Source organism: Mirounga angustirostris, unplaced genomic scaffold (genome assembly GCF_029215605.1).
Source record: "Mirounga angustirostris isolate CCGP_5_RB_7025 unplaced genomic scaffold, mMirAng1.0.hap1 SCAF_8, whole genome shotgun sequence".
Lineage (NCBI taxonomy): Eukaryota > Metazoa > Chordata > Mammalia > Carnivora > Phocidae > Mirounga > Mirounga angustirostris.
Window position 1 is genome coordinate 125965617 of NW_026991716.1, and position 21931 is coordinate 125987547.

Here is a 21931-nt window from a genome sequence, read left to right on the forward strand (position 1 = left end):
AGACAACTTATTGTCTACACAAGGTCAGAAAAAACCCATCATAGCTTAAAAAAAAGAAAGAGAACAGCTTCCAAACAGGTGATTTATCTACACACCTGTTCATTCAATTAACAAACACTGCGAACAGCAAATAACATTTTTTATTATGGGACAGGCACCCTACTAGGTGCTAAGAATTCCAAGACGAATAAGAAAGTTCAAGTTTTTCTCCAAACCAAGACAAAGTCCAAAATGCTACAGGGAGACAAACACAGGTAAGCCAAGTCATTTTGGGGACGCACCTTTCTCTGGAGCTCCCGTATGGTCTGCTGCACAGGCTGCAAAGCTTGCTGTGCTTCAGCGACTTCTGTGTTACACTTGCTCATATAATGCTCTCGCAGTTGTTTGGCCTGTGTTGAAACAGGAAACAAACGTAAACTTTCATTCCAGGTCTGGAAAATAATTCAGTATAATGTTGCAAGAACAATGTGGTATATTTTAGGTACGTAAAGCTACTTAACACAGTTTAAGCACAGAATTCTCTAAGTATACTGTCAAGAACATAAGAGCCGAGCTAGAAATTCCTAAGACAGATATTAAAGAGACCACATTTACTCGTAAGTCACAAAATTTAAGAAATCCCAAGGGTCTGCTTCCTAAATCTCTATCTAATTTTTAATTAAAAAAAGGGAATGGGAAGAACAACCGTATTTCAAATCCTGAGGCAAAGGAATCTTTTATAATTTGTCTGATTTAGTTATTACAACTTTTTGAAATTACTTCAGTTTGGAAATAATACTTGAGAATATACAGTAACATAGGTGTTGTGGACATGGGATAGTGGGAGGAAAACCAGAAAGACTCCTGAACAGGAAATCCTAACGCTTCCACTTAGAGGTGGGTTGACCTATGTGAAGTTGCCAACACTAGACCCTTTGACTTACAAAAATGGCAATTTCATGAGGTTCAACTGAACAGATACATCTCTTTGGACTAGCCATTTCACCTCTCTGGGCTTCTGTTACTTCATTTGCAAACGCTGGTGGTTGAAGTAGATGATTTCTTGGATCTGTGGCTTCATATTCTATGAAAGGCAAAAATTATGTGGTCTCCTTGGAAATCTATCTATCCAGTGTGACACATTTTTTCTTCTTCTCCCATGATGCATTTCTCCTTTTCCTGTCACAACCTTCCGATTAATTTCCATTAAAATTCCTTGGCTATAATTATTTGGTCATTAGAGCTATCTACTAATAGACTGGACAGTCTCCTAGAGTTTCCTGTCGCTCATGGCATTTAAACAAGTGACTGATTGTATATAAGATTAGACGCCTGCAATGGGAATGAGATTTCATTTAAAAATCTCCAACACTTAGACTGTCATCTAACATTAAGAAAGGGCTGTACATACTTATACAATCTCACTTTGTATCTTAATTCAAATAAAAAAGGTCCCACTTGGGGCGCCTGGGTGGCTCAGTTGGTTAAGCGACTGCCTTCGGCTCGGGTCATGATCTCAGGGTCCTGGGATCGAGTCCCGCATCGGGCTCCCTGCTCCACGGGAAGCCTGCTTCTCCCTCCCCCACTCCCTCTGCTTGTGTTCCCTCTCTCACCGCGTCTCTCTCTGTCAAATAAATAAATAAAATCTTAAAAAAAAAAAAAAAGGTCCCACTTACAGGTTCAATTCATTTCAAACATACTACTACTCTTTTGATTTTAGCTTTGCCATATCTGACTTTTAAAAAGGCAAAAATCCATTGAGGGAATTAGCATAATAGGCTCATCAACAATTTACAGTGAAATGATTTATACCATTCTTTCCAATGAGGCAAAACTTACTGCAGAAGGAAGTTCTTTGAGAGGACATAAGAAATACCACCAAAACATTGAGTTTATTTACTGCCCTCGGTAATATACAGAAAGGTGGAGTAAGCACAAAACTTTTTATTTTTACTAAACTGCATCTTTTGCAGATCTGCCATGAGATCAACAAGGTCTTCTTCCTTCCTTCATTTCCTTTCTTTTTCTTTCTATGTGCTCCTTTTTTCTTTCTATGTGCTGCTGGCTACCAACAGCCATATCTATGAAAGCAGTTACCATATAACCACAAGCAGATCACAAGAGAAGCAAAATAATACAGAGTACTGCAATTCTCTCCTATCACCAAATCACCAAAGCTAATTTGGGACATAAAAGCAGCAGGAAAGCATATGATTACTTTTATTTAGATGTTATATGCCCTAGGAAATATTAATGAGATGTGTGATAAAGTCTGAAAAAAAGATTTCTTTACAGACAGAATAAAAAAATAATTACCTCTTCCTCAAGTCTGCCATCTCGTAAGGTAGGAGGTATTCCTGGGTGCTTGGCTACCAACAATTCCATCAAGTTATGGGTAGCATGAAGTCTCTACAAACACACAAAAGGCAACATTTTGAGAGTCAATGGAGTGAACTCTTAAGGGAGAATCTACTATTAGTATGGCATACAGAATACTAACACCACGTTAAGATCAGATCATTGAAAACTTTTCCTCTAATACAATTTGAACACCAACCTCCTCAGAGAAAACCAAAATCAGTTTCATAAGGTCTTAATTCATAATGGCATAAACTTTCTTCAATTAAAAATACACAGTCTTAAGGGGAGAAAATAGTCTTATGAAATATGTCTATGCATTTAGCTGAATGTGTAATACAGGTATATTTCTTCTATTATATGTGCCTTTGTCTGTATAGGATTATGCCAAGTCCAGTAAAGTAGAAAGACTGATTGCCCAGACTTGATTGATTCCTCTTCTGGGAAATGAGTCTGCATAAGCCTAGCAATTATCATAAAAATAAGGATAACTAAATACATAGGAAAACAGGGCTGTGACCTGGATCTGTTGAACTTAAGGGGTGAAAAAGGGAGGAGCTAGAGGTAAAGATATAAGGAAGGAGAAAACTGTATCTTCTATCTCTGTATTCAGTATAAGTCAGGCTTCTCCCTATGATACTGAATCTGCAGCTGGTTAGAGGCTCCCTCTGGAGTCAAGGGCTGAGAAGAAATAAGTAATTTCTGTTAACTTCACTCTTTACCTGGGAAGACAGCTAAGGACTAAAGGATAATCAGGAAAGAGTCCTGGTAAGATCTGATTTGGTGCTAGTGGTTTGAGACTACAAAGGTTTACTCTCTCTGGCTACAGATTATGTCATGACACAGATCTTTGTAGAGTTCATCTTTGAAGAGTCACCTCAAATGTCTTAGGTCTTTTCAACATGGCTTCATAGATAATACAATCAGCAACACTATCACACTGAGTAGCAACAACAAACCTGTAAATGGCACTACGGAAACCAAGTGGTAGAAACCCGGCTCCTCTTCTCCTTCTGTGGCTTCCTGAACAAGGTGGTAGAACAGACTGGGGAGAACACCTGTCTCTTTCATCCCCTTATTTTTATCCCAAGGGAGCAGAGTGGCTAATCTGACTGAATAGAGCAAAACAGTCAGTGGGCCATGGTTTATTAAAGCCAAAAGGAAGAAACAGGCTGATGGCTTACTCTTCATTCCTGGACTCAGGCATACTGGACTTATCCGTTTGCTCATCCACTTTTCTACTTCTGCTTCTTTTCTTCAGGAGCATATTTCTGCCTTCTTCCATGAGGCAAACACATTTGCTTAAGACTGAAGGTCTAACTTCTGTAATCCTCCCCCATACAGAATATAAGTAGGCTTGCATTTAATTTTCTCCTCTTTCCCCCAAACACTCCTACAATACTTGCTGAGGTACACGTGAACATGTGGGTCCCAAGGTCTAGATTGTGAATGATAAAGAAGTCCCACCAAGGACTCAAGCCTAAACTTAATAAGATTAATAAAAGTGGTCCTTATTTACCATTTAGCTAGAACGCCTTGTGTATATGATCCACTGGACGGGGCTAAGAAAGGGAAGAGACTCAATACTTAAATGCTATAGTTCAAATATTCAGATTTTCCTAAGAGACCTTCAAAAATTAAATCAGAAGATCATCATGAAAAATTATTTTGTAAAAAATAAATAGACTATATACTTGAAATTGTTTAGTGCTTACTTACTTGGAGTGAATCCGTTTTGAGTTTCCCTTTGTGTTCCTCAGATGAACGCAACACTTCCCTGTACAGCTCTGCTGCCAAGGCATACTCACCTGAAGAATTAAAATGTATTTAATGCATAAGAAAATCATGTATTTAGCTCCCAATGTGATCTAGTTATCTATTATAGAAAAATGTCTACTGCAAAAATATAACAACGATTATACCTTACCATCTTTTAAAGAAAAGGAATGTGACTTGGTATTAATATGACTGCGCCAGTAAAAAAGCCGATGATAACTCCATTTGCTAATTCTGTAGCACTGAACACCAATCAGATATACTTAGGTTTTAAAATTATACTGAAAAGCAAACTCTGAATATACTTTTAATTTAGATGATTTTCCTCTTAGTGAAGTTAAAGGGTGCCGATTAGTAGTCATTTTGATGTTTGAAATTAAAAACAAATTTATAAATAAATACTTAAAACACTGATCAACCTACACATAATTCTCAGATAAATAATAGATCCTTCTTAAAGGCCAAAATGGTTTGCAGTTAAAAACTACATTTCAAAAACTTCAAGATTCTTCTTTCCATTTCTGGTCACATAAATCACAATTAGTCTGAGATTCATGCTGTTTTTTATTATTCATAACTAGCAGCTCATTCAAATAAAGTAATTTAAAAAGTATCAACTAAAATATAGGTTGGCAAACTATGGCCTATGGGTCATATCTGACCCTCTGCATTTTTCTAAGGTCCATGAGCTAAGAATGGTTTTTGCATTTTTAATAGTTGAAAAAAATTCAAAAGAACATTATTTTGTGATGTGAAAATTATATGAAATTAAATTTCTGGGTCCATTGATAAAGTTTTATTGGAACTCAGCCCACTCATTTGTTTATGTACTGTCTGTGATGGCTTTTGCATTGTAACAGCAGAGCTGAGTAGTTAAAATAGATCTTCTGGATCAAAATCTAAAATAGTTATCATCTGATTCTTTCAGTAAAAGTTTTCTGACACTTCTATAAAAGGAGACATGAAACATTAAGTGGCTTAAATAATAGAACCTATCATATTTGCTGCGTGGGGAAAAATTCAAAACTGGTAATTTACAAATACAATTAAAATAAAAATCTAACAGCTGTAAAATCATAAAATAAAAAAAGATGTTTTTGTTTGCTGAGAAAGCTTTTTTCATGTTCATTACACACTTGCCTTTTTTTCACTTCAAACCAATTTTATTAACATCAGTGGATTTATGATTTTGTTCATAGCCACAATGAAAGAAATATATATATACCTTTGTAAACTGTGTTGATTCTTTCTTTTTGTTAAAGCTGATTATATATATAAATATATACACTTATTTTATTGTGGTGAAATACACCTAACATAAAGTTTACCATACCAATCATTTTTAAGTATGCAGTTCAGTGACATTAAGTATATTCACATTTTTGTGTAAAACACTTGCTTTTATACCGTTTTATATTTAGTTCTACAAGTTACCTATTACATAGTTTTCTAAAGCACACATTTCATAGTATTTTACAGTCAATTTCTATTCACTTTGATAAAGGTGAACATTATTTTTGCAAAAATAATATCACAATATAATGAAGGAGTAACACTCAACTATCTTCACACCAAAAAGCTCTTCTTTCTTAGTTTTGAAGATTCTCACAAAGTTTTTCAAGACTAAAAAAGATTCTATTAGTATTTATGCTATCATTTATAGAGAATAATTCATTTAATAATTCTCTTTTCATAATTACCATACTTCTTAAAGATGGTACAATGAGTAAACTATAATATAAGCAGGTGAATTTGAACTATTCACTATAATCCCATGCCTTCTAGGAAACACAAAAATATGCATATTCAGTAAGTTTACAAGTTTAAGCCAAATTTAGAAATATCCATTCTTTGCCACTTGATGGCACTAACATTTCCAAGTAGTAAATAGTACTGAATTTGATACTTTCCAAGCTAATTTTCTCCAAAAAATATGTGCAGAAAACACACTGTACAAAGTTGAAATAATACCATGTTTTTAAAACCATAATCAGTGAGGACCTTAGAATATGCATTATATATCATACATATATGTTTGTGTATAATATAAACAAATCCCTTGAGTTTGCAGTTAATTTTAGATTTCTTTTAGAAGTCAGATCTTTACTATCTGATTTCTATATTGGAAGAGATTAAATCAAGTTAGTATGTAATGTAACTTTTGAAAATGTTTAACATACCACTATGAAGCAATGGAAACTAAAAGCAGTAAATCCATCACAATTATGTTTATAATTACAATTAAATTAAGAATGGACATATCCTTTATTAAGGGACCTTCTGATAGGAATTTCTCTTAACAATCAACAAAGTTTTCATTGCACAGAAAGACAAAGAACCCTAGTGGGAATGCAGTGGAAACTATCTGAAAAGAGCAGTGAGGCACCTCCTGTTATGCCCTGGCTTGGTATTTTGCCACACTGACCCTCTAGTGTGCTATATACAGTGCTTAGAAAGGATCAGATGAATAATTCTTTATCATAATCTTCATACCATGCATAACAACATAGCAGGGAAAAGGAGGGAATAAATCTGAAAAGGAGACTAGAAAAAAGGCCAAGGGAAGAAATTCATTTACTCTCCAAGCTTGAGTCATAAAAACATAGAATAAAATGAGGGTTCCAGTTTTACAACAAAGATGGGAAATATGAAATTTATTTTAATATTGTGATAATCTGCAAGTAATATAGTACTCCATTTTAGAAATTTTTGATGAAGAGCTTCAACCTACCAAAGATAGCATAATATTGAGGTTTAAAATGTCTATTTGATAAAGAAGCATAGTATAATAAAAAAAATTAAATTAATTTGAAATCAAAAGATCCAGGGCAAATTATCTGTCATTTATTAGCTATAATCTTAAGAAACCAACTAAGCCTTCTGAACGTCAGTTTTTTTTTTTTTTTTTAAAGATTTTATTTATTTATTTGACAGAGAGAGACACAGCAAGAGAGGGAACACAAGCAGCAGGAGTGGGAGAGGGAGAAGCAGGCTTCCTGCTGAGCAGGGAGCCCAATGTGGGGCTAGATCCCAGGACCCTGGGATCATGACCTGAGCCGAAGGCAGATGCTTAATGACCTGAGCCGAAGGCAGATGCTTAATGACTGAGCCACCCAGGTGCCCCTGAACGTCAGTTTTTTGTTTTTTTTTAAAGATTTTATTTACTTATTTGAGACAGAGAGAATGAGAGACAGAGAGCATGAGAGGGAGGAGGGTCAGAGGGAGAAGCAGACTCCCTGCCGAGCAGGGAGCCCGATGCAGGACTCGATCCCGGGACTCCAGGATCATGACCTGAGCCGAAGGCAGTCGCCCAACCAACTGAGCCACCCAGGCGCCCAAACGTCAGTTTTCTTACGTAAAATGGGGATAATACCTCAATCATTGGGCAATAACGAGGAAAAACAATATATACATGAAATGTTAGGTCTAATACAAAATGCTTATAGAAAATGATCATTTCTTCAGGGAGGCCACATGAAGTGATTCTGTTTCTGAGGAATGTAGTTCTAAAAAGTATGAGCTACAGGATTCAAAAAACAAAGAAACCACTACTGGTGATTTGAAAAACCATAGAAAGCCAGAGTTGGGAAGAACTGCAGTCCTTTCTAAAGTTTTATATTTATTTTACAGTCTAACAGTCAATATGTTCGTAAAGAAAAGCAAGTAAAAGTAAAGTAAAGCATCTTTACTGCTTGTATGCTTTGTTGGCAGTTTTGCTGGTCATAAAAGAAAATAAAAGAAGAAGGCAGAATAGGAAATCTTAACTATTTTGTGTTTTAACCCTGTTCTAATCCATTCTTTTAGACTTATTTCTAATCTTCAGCCTTTCCAGAATTTCTCTTAATAAATACTTTAAGTAATGGCACAAATTTTAGGGAATTTAAAAAATATTTTCTGCTGTAACTTAATATGTACAACAATCTAGCAATACGGTGGTCTGCAAAGTCACACTCATTTCTTGAGTGGATAAATATGTTTAATAATTTGGAAAATAAAAACACCTTTCTGAATCAAAAAAAAGGAAAATGATCGTTTCTCAGATATGATGCTAGATTTTTAATCTGAAATAGTACATTATTTATGTATCTCTAAGAAGAAGCATACATATTTCTTAATTGTGACACTCAAGTATTCTGTAGATTTTAATCACAATTATTTCACTCAATTAATTTGGGACTACGAGAAACTATTATTATGTAGGACACATAATTTGCCACCTTTTGCCTAATTATTTCTAAGTTGAAATAAAGTTTAATTTTTTTTTTAAATTTCTATTAAAAAGTAGTATAGTGACAGATGCTAGCTAGCTACACTTTTTTTTTTTTTTTAAAGATTTTATTTATTTATTTGACAGGCAGAGACACCGAGAGAGGGAACACAGGCAGAGGGAGAGGGAGAAGCAGGTTTCCCGTGGAGCAGGGAGCCCGATTTGGGGCTCGATCCCAGAACCCTGGGATCATGACCTGAGCCGAAGGCAGATGCTTAATGAGTGAGCCACCCAGGTGCCCCTAGCTACAGTTCTGATGAGCACAGCATAGCACAGAGTTGTCTTACCACTACATTATACACCTGAAACTAATGTAACATTGTGTCTCAACTATAGTTCAATTAAAAAAAATGCTGCCCTATTTAGTCTTTCACTATGCATTGTAAAGCAGAGATTATTTCATATTTTCGATTGATGCTGGGAATATTATAGTCACAGACACACTTAGCAACTGAAAGGGCAATGATAATGATGGTGATAATTAAGAATTATTTGAGAAAATCCATATTTGTAAACACTGCCAGCTAAATGAAGTATTTCCTAGGCAATGTCCTAGAGAGAAGATTTGCACACAAAGTTGCATGTGCTATTTATATTTGTACAATTTATCAGGAATATGTAATAATATGCCTTTTCTCCTATCATTAGTTATTGATAATAAAAACTGCATTCTAAACAGATTGAAAGTGGTAAGAATCTGAGGTTACTTCATATTATCAGTAACACCACTCTTCATTTATATGTTTCTATAAAGTTTTTAATGTATATTCACACTTCACATTAAGAACAACACCTCAAGGGAGGCAAAGCGAATGGTATTATATGTATTTTATTGATAAAGAAACAGATTCATAAACCTTCAACAATATACACAAGTTCAGAGGGCTACAACTACAGCAAATAAGAAGCCCATCTTTTTCAGTTCTTGTCTAGAGCTACTTCTACTCAGCTTCTGTGAGCCTTCCAAACTCCAGGCAAGTGTTCAGGACAAGAGACACTTTCTAGTTCTGGTTCTGTTATGCTGAAAAGCTAATAACTAGACATAGCAGTCAGTTCCAAGAGGGTTAGAACATTTCCTTGTATCAGACAAAACCACAAATTTCTCTGGGCAACTAATTTCTTTAAGGTCTTATTAGGTAAATTACAAGAAAAATGGTAAATTCTCTCCATGACTGTGTACCCAAGTAGAATGGATTAATAAGCTTTGTGGGAAGGTCAGAAGAATTGGAATTTATCACAAAATGCCTTTCTAGTTCTAACAATATAATGAAGAGTTAAATATACAAATTTTGTGAGGAATGTAGAAATAAAGAAGCATTTGTATATACTAAGTTATAAAAGTGCTTAAAACTGTACATTATTTCATCATTATGAAATACTTAAATGATTTTAAGAATTATGTTCTAAGTAGTTTTGAAGTTTTGAAGAGACTAAAATCAAATTATCTAAACCAAAGCTACTAAAGAAGGTTTTAAAGGTAGATTTTATAAAAAGGCACATTTACATCAGTAATTCCCTCATTACTTACAAGAAAGCTCCTAAAAGTCATTATGGTATAAAAGCTATAAAACTATGCAATCTTATTATATCACAAATGCAGTAATAGATGAATAACAATAGACTCTGTTCAAGAGAGTATTCAATGATTCATTAAAGTTGCAAAAAAATAACAGTTTAGTTCAGATAGCCAGAAAGTTATCATAAAAAATTAGAATAAATTTCTGCAAAGAATAATTCTAAAATAGAGATAGAGGCACTAAGCTCATTGCAAGTTTATTATAAAAGTAAGCTGAGGTCATGGAAATGAAGCTAATGAGTAAATGAAGTAAGAGAAAGATGGCTGTACAATTTTATACTCTCAATATCAATGTATGAATGAGAATTCCAGTTGTTTCTACATCCTTGCCAACATTTAATCTGTTTAATTTAAGCCATTCAATAAAGGCATATAGGGACGTGGTCTGAATGTGCATATACTTAATGACTAATGATGATGAATATCTACCTTTTCATATGCTTTTTGGCATCTCTGTATATTGATTGAACTCTGTCCAAACATTTTGCCTATTTTCCTTGCATTGTTTTCCTATTACTGGTTTTTAATAGTTCTTTTCATATTCTGAATACAAATCCTTTCTCAGAGATATGATTTGCAAATACTTTCTTTATTCAATACTTTATCTTTTTATTTTATTTTTATTTATTTATTTATTTATTTTTATTTGAGAGAGAGAGAATGAGAGACAGAGAGCATGAGAGGGAGGAGGGTCAGAGGGAGAAGCAGACTCCCTGCTGAGCAGGGAGCCCGATGCGGGACTCGATCCCGGGACTCCAGGATCATGACTTGAGCCGAAGGCAGTCGCTTAACCAACTGAGCCACCCAGGCACCCCTCTCAAAAGGCATTCTTAAGAAAATAAAAAGATAGGGCGCCTGGGTGGCTCAGTTGGTTAAGCGACTGCCTTCGGCTCAAGTCATGATCCTGGAGTCCCGGGATCGAGTCCCGCATCGGGCTCCCTGCTCAGCAGGGAGTCTGCTTCTCCCTCTGACCCTCCTCCCTCTCATGCTCTCTGTCTCTCATTCTCTCTCTCTCAATAAATAAAAATCTTAAAAAAAAAAAAGAATGCCTTTTGAGAAGTAGAGGTTATTAATTTTGAGGAAGTCAAATTATCAATTTTTTTATGGACTGTGCTTCCGGTGTCATCTCTAAATCTTTACCTATCCCAAATCAAAAATTTTTTTTATCCTTTGTGTTTTTCTGTAAGTTTTATAGTTTTAGGTTTTAATTCTGGTTTAATATCCTCTATATTATGAATTTTTTATATGGTGCAATGTTGAAGTTTTATTTTTTGAATATGGATATCTAATTGTTCCAGCACCATTTACTGAAAATACTAACTTTTCTTCACTGAAATACTTCTGCATCTTTGCTGAAAAATCAAACGAACATAAATAAGTGGCACTCTTTCTGGACTCTATTCTGGTCCATTGTCTACTTGCCTATCTTTATGCCTATGTCACACTGTCTTGATTATTGTTGCTTTAGAATAAGTCTTGATTCAGGTAGTGTATATCTTCCAATCGTTCTTTTTTTTCCGAAGTTGTTCTGGCTATTCTAGGTGAATTTTAGAATCAGCTTGTCAACTGCTATAAAATAGCCTGCTGAAATTCTGACTGGAAAATTTTGATTGCATTAACTATACATCAATTTAGGGCGAATCAACATATTAATAACGAGTTTTCTGATCCATGAACATGGTATAAGTAGGTGTTCTTTAATTTCAGCCACGTTTGTAATTTTCAATGTTTCTGTGACTTTTGTAAACGTCTTACACATCTCTTTTCAAGTTGATGCTTAAGTACTTCCTATTTTTTTGATACTACTATGAACGGTATTGTCATAATTTCTAATCATTCATTTCTAACATTTAAGAATAAAATAAATTTTTATATACTCTTCTTGTATAATGCAACTTTTCAGAACTCACTTATTAGTTTTAGTAGTTTTCCTTCATGGACAATCATATTGCAGCAAATAAAGACACTTTTACTTTTCTCCCTATTCAAACTGGTAACTTTTATTTCTTTTAATTGTCTTAACAGCACTGGACAGAATTCAGGTGAAAAGAATCTTTATTGTTGATGATCTTAGAAAACATTCAGTTTTCAACCATTAAGTATAGCATTAGCTATACCTTTTTTATGATGGTATCTCATTGAGGTTTTGATTTGGATTTCCCTGATGCTGAGCGATGTTGAGCACATTTTCATGTGTCTGTTGGCCATTGGATGTCTTCTTTGGAAAAATGTCTGTTCATGTCTTCCGCCCATTTCTTGATTGGATTATTTGTTCTTTGGGTGTTGGGTTTAATAAGTTCTTCACAGATTTTGGATACTAGCCCTTTATCTGATATGTCATTTGCAAATATCTTCTCCCATTCTGTCAGTTGTGTGTTTTGGTTTTGTTGACTGTTTCTTTTGCTGTGCAAAAGCTTTTTATCTTGATGAAGTCCCAATAGTTCATTTTTGCCCTTGCTTCCCTTGCCTTTGGCGATGTTTCTAGGAAGAAACTGCTGGGCTGAGGTCGAAGAGGTTGCTGCCTGTGTTCTCCTTTAGGATTTTGATGGACTCCTGTCTCACATTTAGGTCTTTCAACCATTTTGAGTCTATTTTTGTGTGTGGTGTAAGGAAATGGTCCAGTTTCATTCTTCTGCATGTGGCTGTCCAATCTTCCCAACACCATTTGTTGAAGAGACTGTCTTTTTTCCATTGGACATTCTTTCCTGCTTTGTCGAAGATGAGCTGACCATGGAGTTGAGGGTCCATTTGTGGGCTCTCTATTCTGTTCCATTGATCTATGTGTCTGTTTTTGTGCCAGTACCATTCTGTCTTGATGATTACAGCTCTGTTCATTATTGATTCCTGATAATAGTAATCTGTGTCTTTTCCTTTTCCCTAAGCAGTTTGACTAGAGGTTTATAACTTTCTTTTCATCTCAAAGAATCAGCTTTTGATTTCATTGTTTTTCTCTACTGGTTTAGCTTTCCTTTTAATTGATTTCTGCATTTATCTTTATTATTTTCTGTCTTTTACTGACTTGGTATTTCATTTGCTTTCTTTTTTTAGTTTCTTAAGGTATCAGCTGATGTCAATGATTTATAACTTTTTTCTAAGTTGGTGTTCAGTCCTATCACTTTTCCTTTAATTACTGATGAAGACTCTACAACTCTTAAATGTTGTTTTCATTTTAATTCACTTCAAAGTACTTGCCAGTTTCCCTTCTGATTTATTCTTTAACCCAAAGATTACTTAGAATTATTTTAATTAGTTTCAAAATATTTGGGGACTTTGCAGTTATCTTTGACATCTAATTTAATTCCATTGTACTCAGAGAATGTACTTTTTAAGACTTGCATCCTCTTAAATTTACTGAATTGTTTTACAGCCCGGAACATGCTCTGTCTTGGTAAACATTCCATGTGCACTTGAAAAGAATGTGTATTCTCTGGTGGGGTAAAGTGTCCTATAACTATTGACTATGTCAATTGGTTGTTAGTGTTGAGTTTTCCATGCCTCTATTTTCTGTCTTCTTGTTCTGTCAATAATTGGAAGAGGGATGTTGAAATCTCTGACTATAATTGTAGATTTGCCTATTTCTCATTGTAGTTCTATCACAGTTTGTGTTTTATTTTGAAGCCTTGGTTTTAGGTGCATAAACATTTAGGATTATTTTCCCGTGACAGAATAACACTGTATCCTCGGTAATATTCTTGCCTGGTGGTAATACAGTCACTCCAGCTTTCTTTTGATTAGTGTTAATAGGGCATATCCTTTTTTAACCTTTTACATTTGCATCTTTAAATAAAAAGAGGGTTTCTTGTAGATAGTGTATTATCAGATATTACTTTTCTTAAAATCCGTTTTGAAAATCTCTGCCTAAAGGGGCATTTAGACCATTGCATTTAATGTGACCACTGATATGCTTGGGTTTCAATATATTATCTTGCTGTTTGTTTTATATTTGTCTCATCTGTTCTTTGTTTCACTTTTTTCTTTTTTTAGATTAAGAATTTTTCATTATTACTTTTTATTTCATCTTTTAGATTATTACCTCTAACTTTTTGTTGTGTTTTCAGTAGTTGTTTTAGGGGATATAGCAGTCTACTGATTTGTCAGTCTACTGTCATGATATTATGCCACTTCATATATATAGTATAAAAACTTTACATTATATATATCCACATATTCTCCAAGATATTGTGCTATTACTGTTCTATACTTTACATTTTCATGTTATAACTTTGTATATAATATACACTTTCATAATATAACTTTGTATTTCTTCATATCTTTTTCTTCTTCACAGACTTCAGTACATTTATATTATACTACTTGAAGTTATCTACAATCTCACTGATGCTCTTTTCAAATTTTTCAGTCTTAATTCTCTGTTTTTCATGATGAATGGCTTCTATTGCTACTTTATTCTTTAATTTTAATGATTTTTTTCTACAGTCTAATCTATTTATTAAGTGTATTTTCTATATCAAACTGAAATTTGCATCTTTAGAAGTCTAAATTTATGTTTCAATGTCTCCACTTAACATGTTTAGATTTTACTCTCGAACCTACAAAATACAGCCTGATGATTCTCATATTTATATGGAAAGGGGTTTACTAAATGGTGCTCATTAAAAGAGCTATTTAAATAACTTCTGCTTTTGGTCATGACAAAATAACAGGGAAAATGAATTTGCCCTCCTTTCTGAAACAAGTAAAATAACATACAAAATATATGAAACAATAGACTGTCAGACACTGGACATTAGGTAATAAAAAATGGTAACCCCTGAGAGATAAGAAAGACCAATTAAACATTTTTCCATGAAATATAAGATTCCCTTTTAACATGCTTAAATTTTGAGCATGATGTGTAACAGTATAACTATAACCATACACATTGTATATTTGTCTATCTCTCCTTGTTAAGAATTTAAGGTCCACGAGATCAAAGACCTTACTCAGCTTTATTGTACTTTAGTACTGAGATCACAACTGGTGCAGAGCAGACACTCTAATATGTATTGAAAGAATGAATTTACAAACAATATTATTTTGTAAATTGATGACTAAGATCCCCTAAATGTGTCAAAATTTAACCATTCTTCCATTCCTAGATATTTTGCTTGTTTTCAGTTGTTCACTACTATAGACTAAGGTTAATAATTTATTGCCAAATTTTTGTTCAAAACCTACCTTCCCTAAACAACAACAACAAACTTCTAAAGTGGAAGTGTTTGGTGAAAGCATATGTAAACTTTGAAGGGTTTTTCAAATGTTCAGCATAAGTGCTTTCCATATGGTCGAACCTATCTAAATGAAGATCAGTAGTGTGTGAGTATGTCTTTCTTCAGGGGATTTTGATTTCTACTATAACTAATCTGTTTCATTAAATATTTAGAAGATTCAGAGATAACAAAGCAATCACCTTCTACCTTTAATGATGTGGATGCCTGCTAAGCCATTGAGAGCACAAACTAATTGCCGATGTGCTTCTTCACATTCAGTTCCACATTTCTTCTGCAGAGATGTCAGCAGCTCTTCCATTGTCATGGTGCTAAAAGAAAAGGCAGATTGTTCAGAACTGAAAAGAAAATCCTATGGGTGAGAGTATTTCATAATACACAATATCAAGAGTACCCTTATAGAGTCTTTGTGAATCTTCAGGATCTTTCTCTTCACCTTCATTTTTAGCACTATCACTTTTAATTCAATTACCTCTTACTATTTTAGCAAGCATTCTTCTATCTGATCCCATCATTCTTTCCTTTTCCCAGTTTATCTCAATAGAGAAGGGAACTAGAAAAATTTTCCTAAAATACAAAGTACAACATGATATATTTGAAACAGTACGGGTTTCAGAAGGTAAGATTAAGTCTGGGGCGCCTGGGTGGCTCAGTTGGTTAAGCGACTGCCTTCGGCTCAGGTCATGATCCTGGAGTCCCGGGATCGAGTCCTGCATCGGGCTCCCTGCTCGGCAGGGAGCCTGCTTCTCCCTCTGACCCTCCCCCCTTTCATGTGCTCTCTCTCTCTCTCTCTCTCTCTCTCATTCTCTCTGTCTCAAATAAATAAATAAAATCTTAAAAAAAAAAAAAGATTAAGTCTGAATCCCTAGCATTATAATTTAATTAATCTCCATGAGCCTTAATTTCTTTTTATCTGTAAAAAAAAAAAAAAAAAAAGACAATTCTTCAAGGCTCAGATCAAATGCCATTTCTACCAAAAGGCTAACATGAATCATTTATATAGAAATTATTTCCACATTCTAACTGTCTATAGCCATTTATATGTACCTCTTATGAAATATGTTTGTTTGCCTTACATTAGAGAAATTTATAATCTCTGTCATCTCCTTTATTTGTCCACAAACTGTGTAAGGGCAAAGACAAAAATATAATTCCTCTTCATATTTTTTAATAACACCTCATCTTTTTAACACCAGGTGTTTAAAAAAAAAAGAAAAAGGCAAGTTGCTGAGTCACAGTCTGATGAATGAAAACTTTCTGGGATAATAGACTACTGTGGACATAAATACCTTAATATATTAGGATGAAATAATCAAACAGACAGACTTAGCACAATTACAAAGAAAATATGTAATGGTAATCTAACTCATCTAATTCCCTGATGTGGGAACCAAAAAATATAGTAAGAACAAAAGCCTGAAGTGTAGCAAAAAAACCCAGAACAAAACGAAAGCCCAAAATAGTCCTTACTTTAAATGTCCAAAACCATGAAAATAATTTTGATAATGTGACTCTTTTTCATAAATGGGGCCCCATACCAAAGAAAAACCACATTACTAAAAATAACTGACAACTCTGTTTTAACACCCTGAATGAAACTGTGGGCTAACAGCTTAAACACTATCACTACTATATTATCAATTGCAGTATAAGGAAACTGATAATAAAACCTTTTCTGGAGTGGCAAGAATTCCCCACGAACGGCCTGTGGGTGGCAGCAGGCCTGCCTGAGCCTCAGCAATGGATACAGGATGGAGGTAACAGTCCTTCTGTCCAGGCTGCTGAGCTTCAGCGCCCAGTCAGAAATCTTCCTGAGTTTTACTACAGCATCCTGGCAGCACACTTCATGCTGACGGTGATAGAAATGTCTTTCCACTGGAGAAAAGTGAAGCCAGTGGATTTCTTCTGTCTGAGGGGGTATCTGGATCTGTAGGGATAAGAAAAAAATGATTTCACCTGAAAATTTAACTTTCCATCCCAACTCTTGCTTCTGTCCTCTTATAATGTCCTTAATCAGTAAAAACTTAATCCTACTGACTTGGTCAATCACATCTTTCTTTGCAGACCTCCATAGTATCTTGGCAATAAAGCTGTAGAGGAGCTGAGGATTCTTCTTGCAGTAAGGGCGATAAAGAAGTCGAACCCACCAGTGTTTGACACAGTAAGGTTCAATACCAAGAAAGACCACCAACCCAAAAAGATCTGAGAAAACAAGAAAAAAGCACATTGAAAATTGTTTCTATATTTCCTCATTATTTTGAATAGCCACTTTAACAGACATTATACAGTACACAGTATTTTCCATGAATTAAAATGCAGACTGTATAGACTCTTGCATCTGAAAGTTAATTCCACTTTGACTTACATTTATTGGGTATTTATTTTCCTCTAGATTTTGTGCTAGGAGCTAAAATGTGAAACCATTACACAAACCTACTTAATTCAAAAGTCTGGAATTTCCATCAGAAGTGGGAACTAGAAAATGACTCACTTGTGTGAGCCTGATCAAGAGCTACATAAGAAGAGTCAGACACTGAAACTACTGGATGCGAGACTTGCTGGATTTTAAAATAAGTTTGAATGACATAGGTGATATGAAGAACATTCACTGATCTGATATTCACTACACTTTTTGGTCTAATTATTCTACTTTGGGGAAGTAAGACTAAAACGATAAAAAATAGAGACAAGATTAAGCCACATGGTGATATTCATAGCAACAACAAACAGAAGAAAAATGACTCAAATAAAGGAATGATAAAATAAATTATGTAGTATTCTCCATAACACAAAAGCTTTCTTTTTCTGATCCAGCAGGTCTTATGTTTGTTAGATTTACTGCATGGTACTTCTGGTATATTGGGCACAATTTTATATGCCATTTTCTACTCACTTAACATTATACCCTATGCAGTTTTCATATTTATGATGAATTTTTAAAACACGGAAAACTGCCTTAGGATACAATGAAAAAAAAGAATATAAAATGATGTGTTTTGAGGATATATATATATTTATATAGAAAAGAATGGAATAGTGGTTATATCTTCACATGAAGATTATGGTTGAGTAATCTTTATATTTTCTTTATATTTTTCTATATTGTTAAACATGTTCACATTGGGCTGTATTCTCTTTAGAAACCATGAAAATTGTTTTTACAAAAAGGCCATGAATTTATTCTGAATACACCCAACAAATATTTAGGTTGAATTAAGTTACTTTGATGACTTCTGAGAGTAAGTTAACATCTGAAAGACATACTGCCTATATGCAGAAACCGATGGATATATTATACACATATTTCTGTTCAAATCAATCCAGCTGCCTATGTGTTACCTCTTCTTTGAGGTCCCAAAGGTGCCTCAAGCTCAACTTGCCAAAATCAAATTCATAATCTCTTTGCCCAAACATGCTTCTCTTCCAGTGCTATTCATTGGTAAATACTGTCACTGTCCACGGATGCAAGTCAGAAGTCTTAGCATCTCCTGATCACCGTTAAAGCCTTATTAATTTTTTTCTTACCCGCTTTTTTCCATTTCTTCAGGACAGTCCTATTTCAAATCCACAGCGCAAGCATCACTTATCTAGATCGCTTACTGTAGCCAACTGAGATGACCCCCAACCACTGTTTAAATCCTTTCAATAGCTCCTACTATTCGTAAGAAAATAAATAAAATTCTTTATCATGGCCTACAGAATGCTCCATAGTCTGGTCTACATCCATCTATTCAGTCTCTCAACCTACAGTATTTTCCCTAGCTCTTTGTATTATAGCCACACTGATTTCCTTCTGTTCTCCTCCTGCCTGATCATCTACATTTCACTCCCTTAAAAACAGAAAATTCTTTGTTAAGAATTCTCTTTACCCTATTGTCTGTTCTCCTCCTGCCTGATCATCTTTATATTTTACTCCCTTAACAACAGAGAATTCTTTGTTAAGAATCCCTCTTTACCTAGCTCATATTAATATTTCAGATCCTGGCTCAGCCATCACTTCCTTCTGTATCCCTATTAGGTGATATTACAGAACCAGACATCTTTTCCAAAGCCTATTATAGTTTGAATTTTATATTTATTTCATACATTAAAGTCATCTTGACCACAATCTTGACCACAATCTCGTATTTGTCTAAGTACTTAATAAATATATCTTCCCCTTTAAGCTCAAGAAGGTCAGGGACCTTGTCTATTTTTTGCTATTACACTTCACAAAGAATAAATGAACCAATAAATGCACCACAAAGTACTTAAGTAATTTAGAGTCAACACTTCCAAAGAAGCTAAAATGAATACATGAATATATAAGTGGATAATAAGAAGAACAAAAGCAGCTACCATTCATTGAATATTTAATACCTGGCAGGTACTGTGCAAATGCTTTGTATACTTTATTATAATTAATCTTAAAACATCTTACTTTACAAATTAGGGAAAATAAAAATGTGAATGTTTATGTAATTTCTTTATGGACATACAACTCAATATGTGGTCAACCTGGTTGTTGTGGAGCGGTACAATTTTGCCCCTGAGGGGATATTTGGCAATGTCCAAAAAACATTTGTAGGTGTCACAATTTCAGGAGTGTTAGTGCCATCTAGTGGGTGGAAGCTAAATATCCTAAGATGCATAGGACAGGTCCCAACAAAAAAACTATCCAACCCCAAATGTCAGTGGGGCCAAGGTTGAGAAACCCTGCTCTAACATCAAAAGAAAACAAATGAGATTTCCACTTCCAACTATAACATAGTAAGTCCTGGCAGGCTAAGATTTCTACCACAACAACTATAAAAAGAAGAGATACAATGAAGAACCATAAAGACATCAGAGAATTATGGAAGCAAAGAGGAAAGAAACTATACTTCCAGAAAGTTTAGAAAAGCTCTTTTTCAAGTAACTTGGGCTTGAGGAAACTTTTGGGGCTGATCATCATAACTGTGTAAATAGATTCATGGGTATATATGTATGTCAAAAGTTTACAAATTTTATATTTTAAATATTTACAGTTTTATTATATGTCATTTATACCTCAATAAAGCTATACAGGGTGCCTGGGTGGCTCAGAAGGTTAAGCGTCTGCCTTCAGCTCAGGTCATGATCCCAGGGTCCTGGGATGGAGACCCGTTATGAGGCTCCCTGCTCCTTTGGAGCCTGCTTCTCCCTCTGCCTCTCTCTCTCTCTGTCTCTCATGAATAAATAAATAAAATCTTTAAAAAAAAAAAGATAAAGCTATACATACATTTCTCCAAAGAAGACATACAGATGGCAAACAGACACATGAAAAGATGCTCAACATCACTTATCATCAGGGAAATGCAAATCAAAACCACAATGAGATATCACCTCACACCTGTCAGAATGGCTAAAATCAAAAACACAGGAAACAACCAATGTTGGCAAGGATGCAGAGATAAAGAAAATCTTGTGTACTGTTGTTGGGAATGCAAACTGGTGCAGCCATTGTGGAAAACAGTATGGAAGTTCCTCAAAAAAAAAAAATGAAAAAAAGAATTATTGTATGATCCACTAATTCCACTACTGGGTAATTACCCAAAGAAAACAAAAACACTAATTCAAAAAGACATATGTATCCCTATATTTATTGCAGCACTATTTACAACAGCCTGTCCATTGACAGGTGAATGGATAAAGAAGATGTTCTGTGTATATCCGTGTATATATACAAAATGGAATATTATTAAGTCATAAGAGAATGAAATCTTGCCATATGCAACAACATGAATGGACCTAGAGCGTATATAATGCTAAGTGAAATAAGTCAGTCAGAAAAAGATAAATATTATAGGATTTCACTCATATGTGGAATTTAGGAAACAAAACAATGAAAAATGAACAAATTAAAAAAAAAGACAAACAACAAAACAGACTCTTAAATATGGAGAACAAACTGATGGTTACCAGAGGGGAGGTGGGTGGGGGTACGGGTGAAATGGTGAAGGGGATTAAGAGTACCCTTACTGAGATGAACACTGAGTAATGTATACATATATAATTGCTGAATCACTATATTGTACACCTAAAACTAATATAACACTAGATGATAATTATACTGGAATTAAAAAAAATATTCAAGAATTTGTTAAATGGTGATAAGTGCTTAAACACCTGCCAACACCTTACATATCCAAAATAACCTACCCAGGAAACTGAGGAATTACTGCTCATATTCCTTCAATGTTAAAATTAGAAAAGCGTAACTCTGATAGTCATTTTCTTTTTCTTCTATGCCCTCTTCTCAGCTAATGTTTGAGTCTAATGAGATCTTATTAACAACTAGACATCTATAATTTGGCCAATTTCCAAATGTAATAGAGACCACTAAATTTGGCCTTTTAATTAGCTTGATACTATCGTATAAATAGATATCTTAATGTAATTTACTAAAATTATACAAATATTTAAATACATACTTAATATCTTCCTAGAAAACATTTTGCCCCTAAAAATAATCATCAAAAAATTATTGTTTTTCAGATCATGGTAATGAACATTGATATTATTTTAAAAAAGTGGTAAGTTATCCTGTTGAAAACAATGTATGAAAACCTGAATTTTCAGAAAGACTTTTTTTTTTTTAAAGAAAGACAAGTTTTAAGGATGAACATTTGTTCAGGACTTCCAGAATACCTACGTTTTATAATTACATTTTAATGACAGCTTTTCTGAAAATTTATTATGTAAAACATTTAATAAAACTTTGTTTTAAATACTCACAACTTGAATAAA

At 34.2% G+C, this 21931-nt stretch overlaps 1 protein-coding gene across 8 annotated transcripts in view; it reads right to left on the reverse strand.

Moving 5' to 3' along the window:
• SHPRH (SNF2 histone linker PHD RING helicase) overlaps nucleotides 1–21931 on the reverse strand; it is a 93819-nt gene that overhangs the window by 45367 nt on the left and 26521 nt on the right. For all 8 annotated transcript variants that reach the window (XM_064598193.1, XM_064598196.1, XM_064598194.1 and 5 more), the window contains 6 exons: nucleotides 17223–17386; nucleotides 16855–17111; nucleotides 15374–15495; nucleotides 4057–4145; nucleotides 2296–2388; nucleotides 282–389 (listed from right to left, as the gene is read on the reverse strand). In XM_064598193.1, the coding sequence (XP_064454263.1) occupies nucleotides 282–389; nucleotides 2296–2388; nucleotides 4057–4145; nucleotides 15374–15495; nucleotides 16855–17111; nucleotides 17223–17386 (833 nt within the window). The remainder of the gene's footprint in view (nucleotides 1–281; nucleotides 390–2295; nucleotides 2389–4056; nucleotides 4146–15373; nucleotides 15496–16854; nucleotides 17112–17222; nucleotides 17387–21931) is intronic.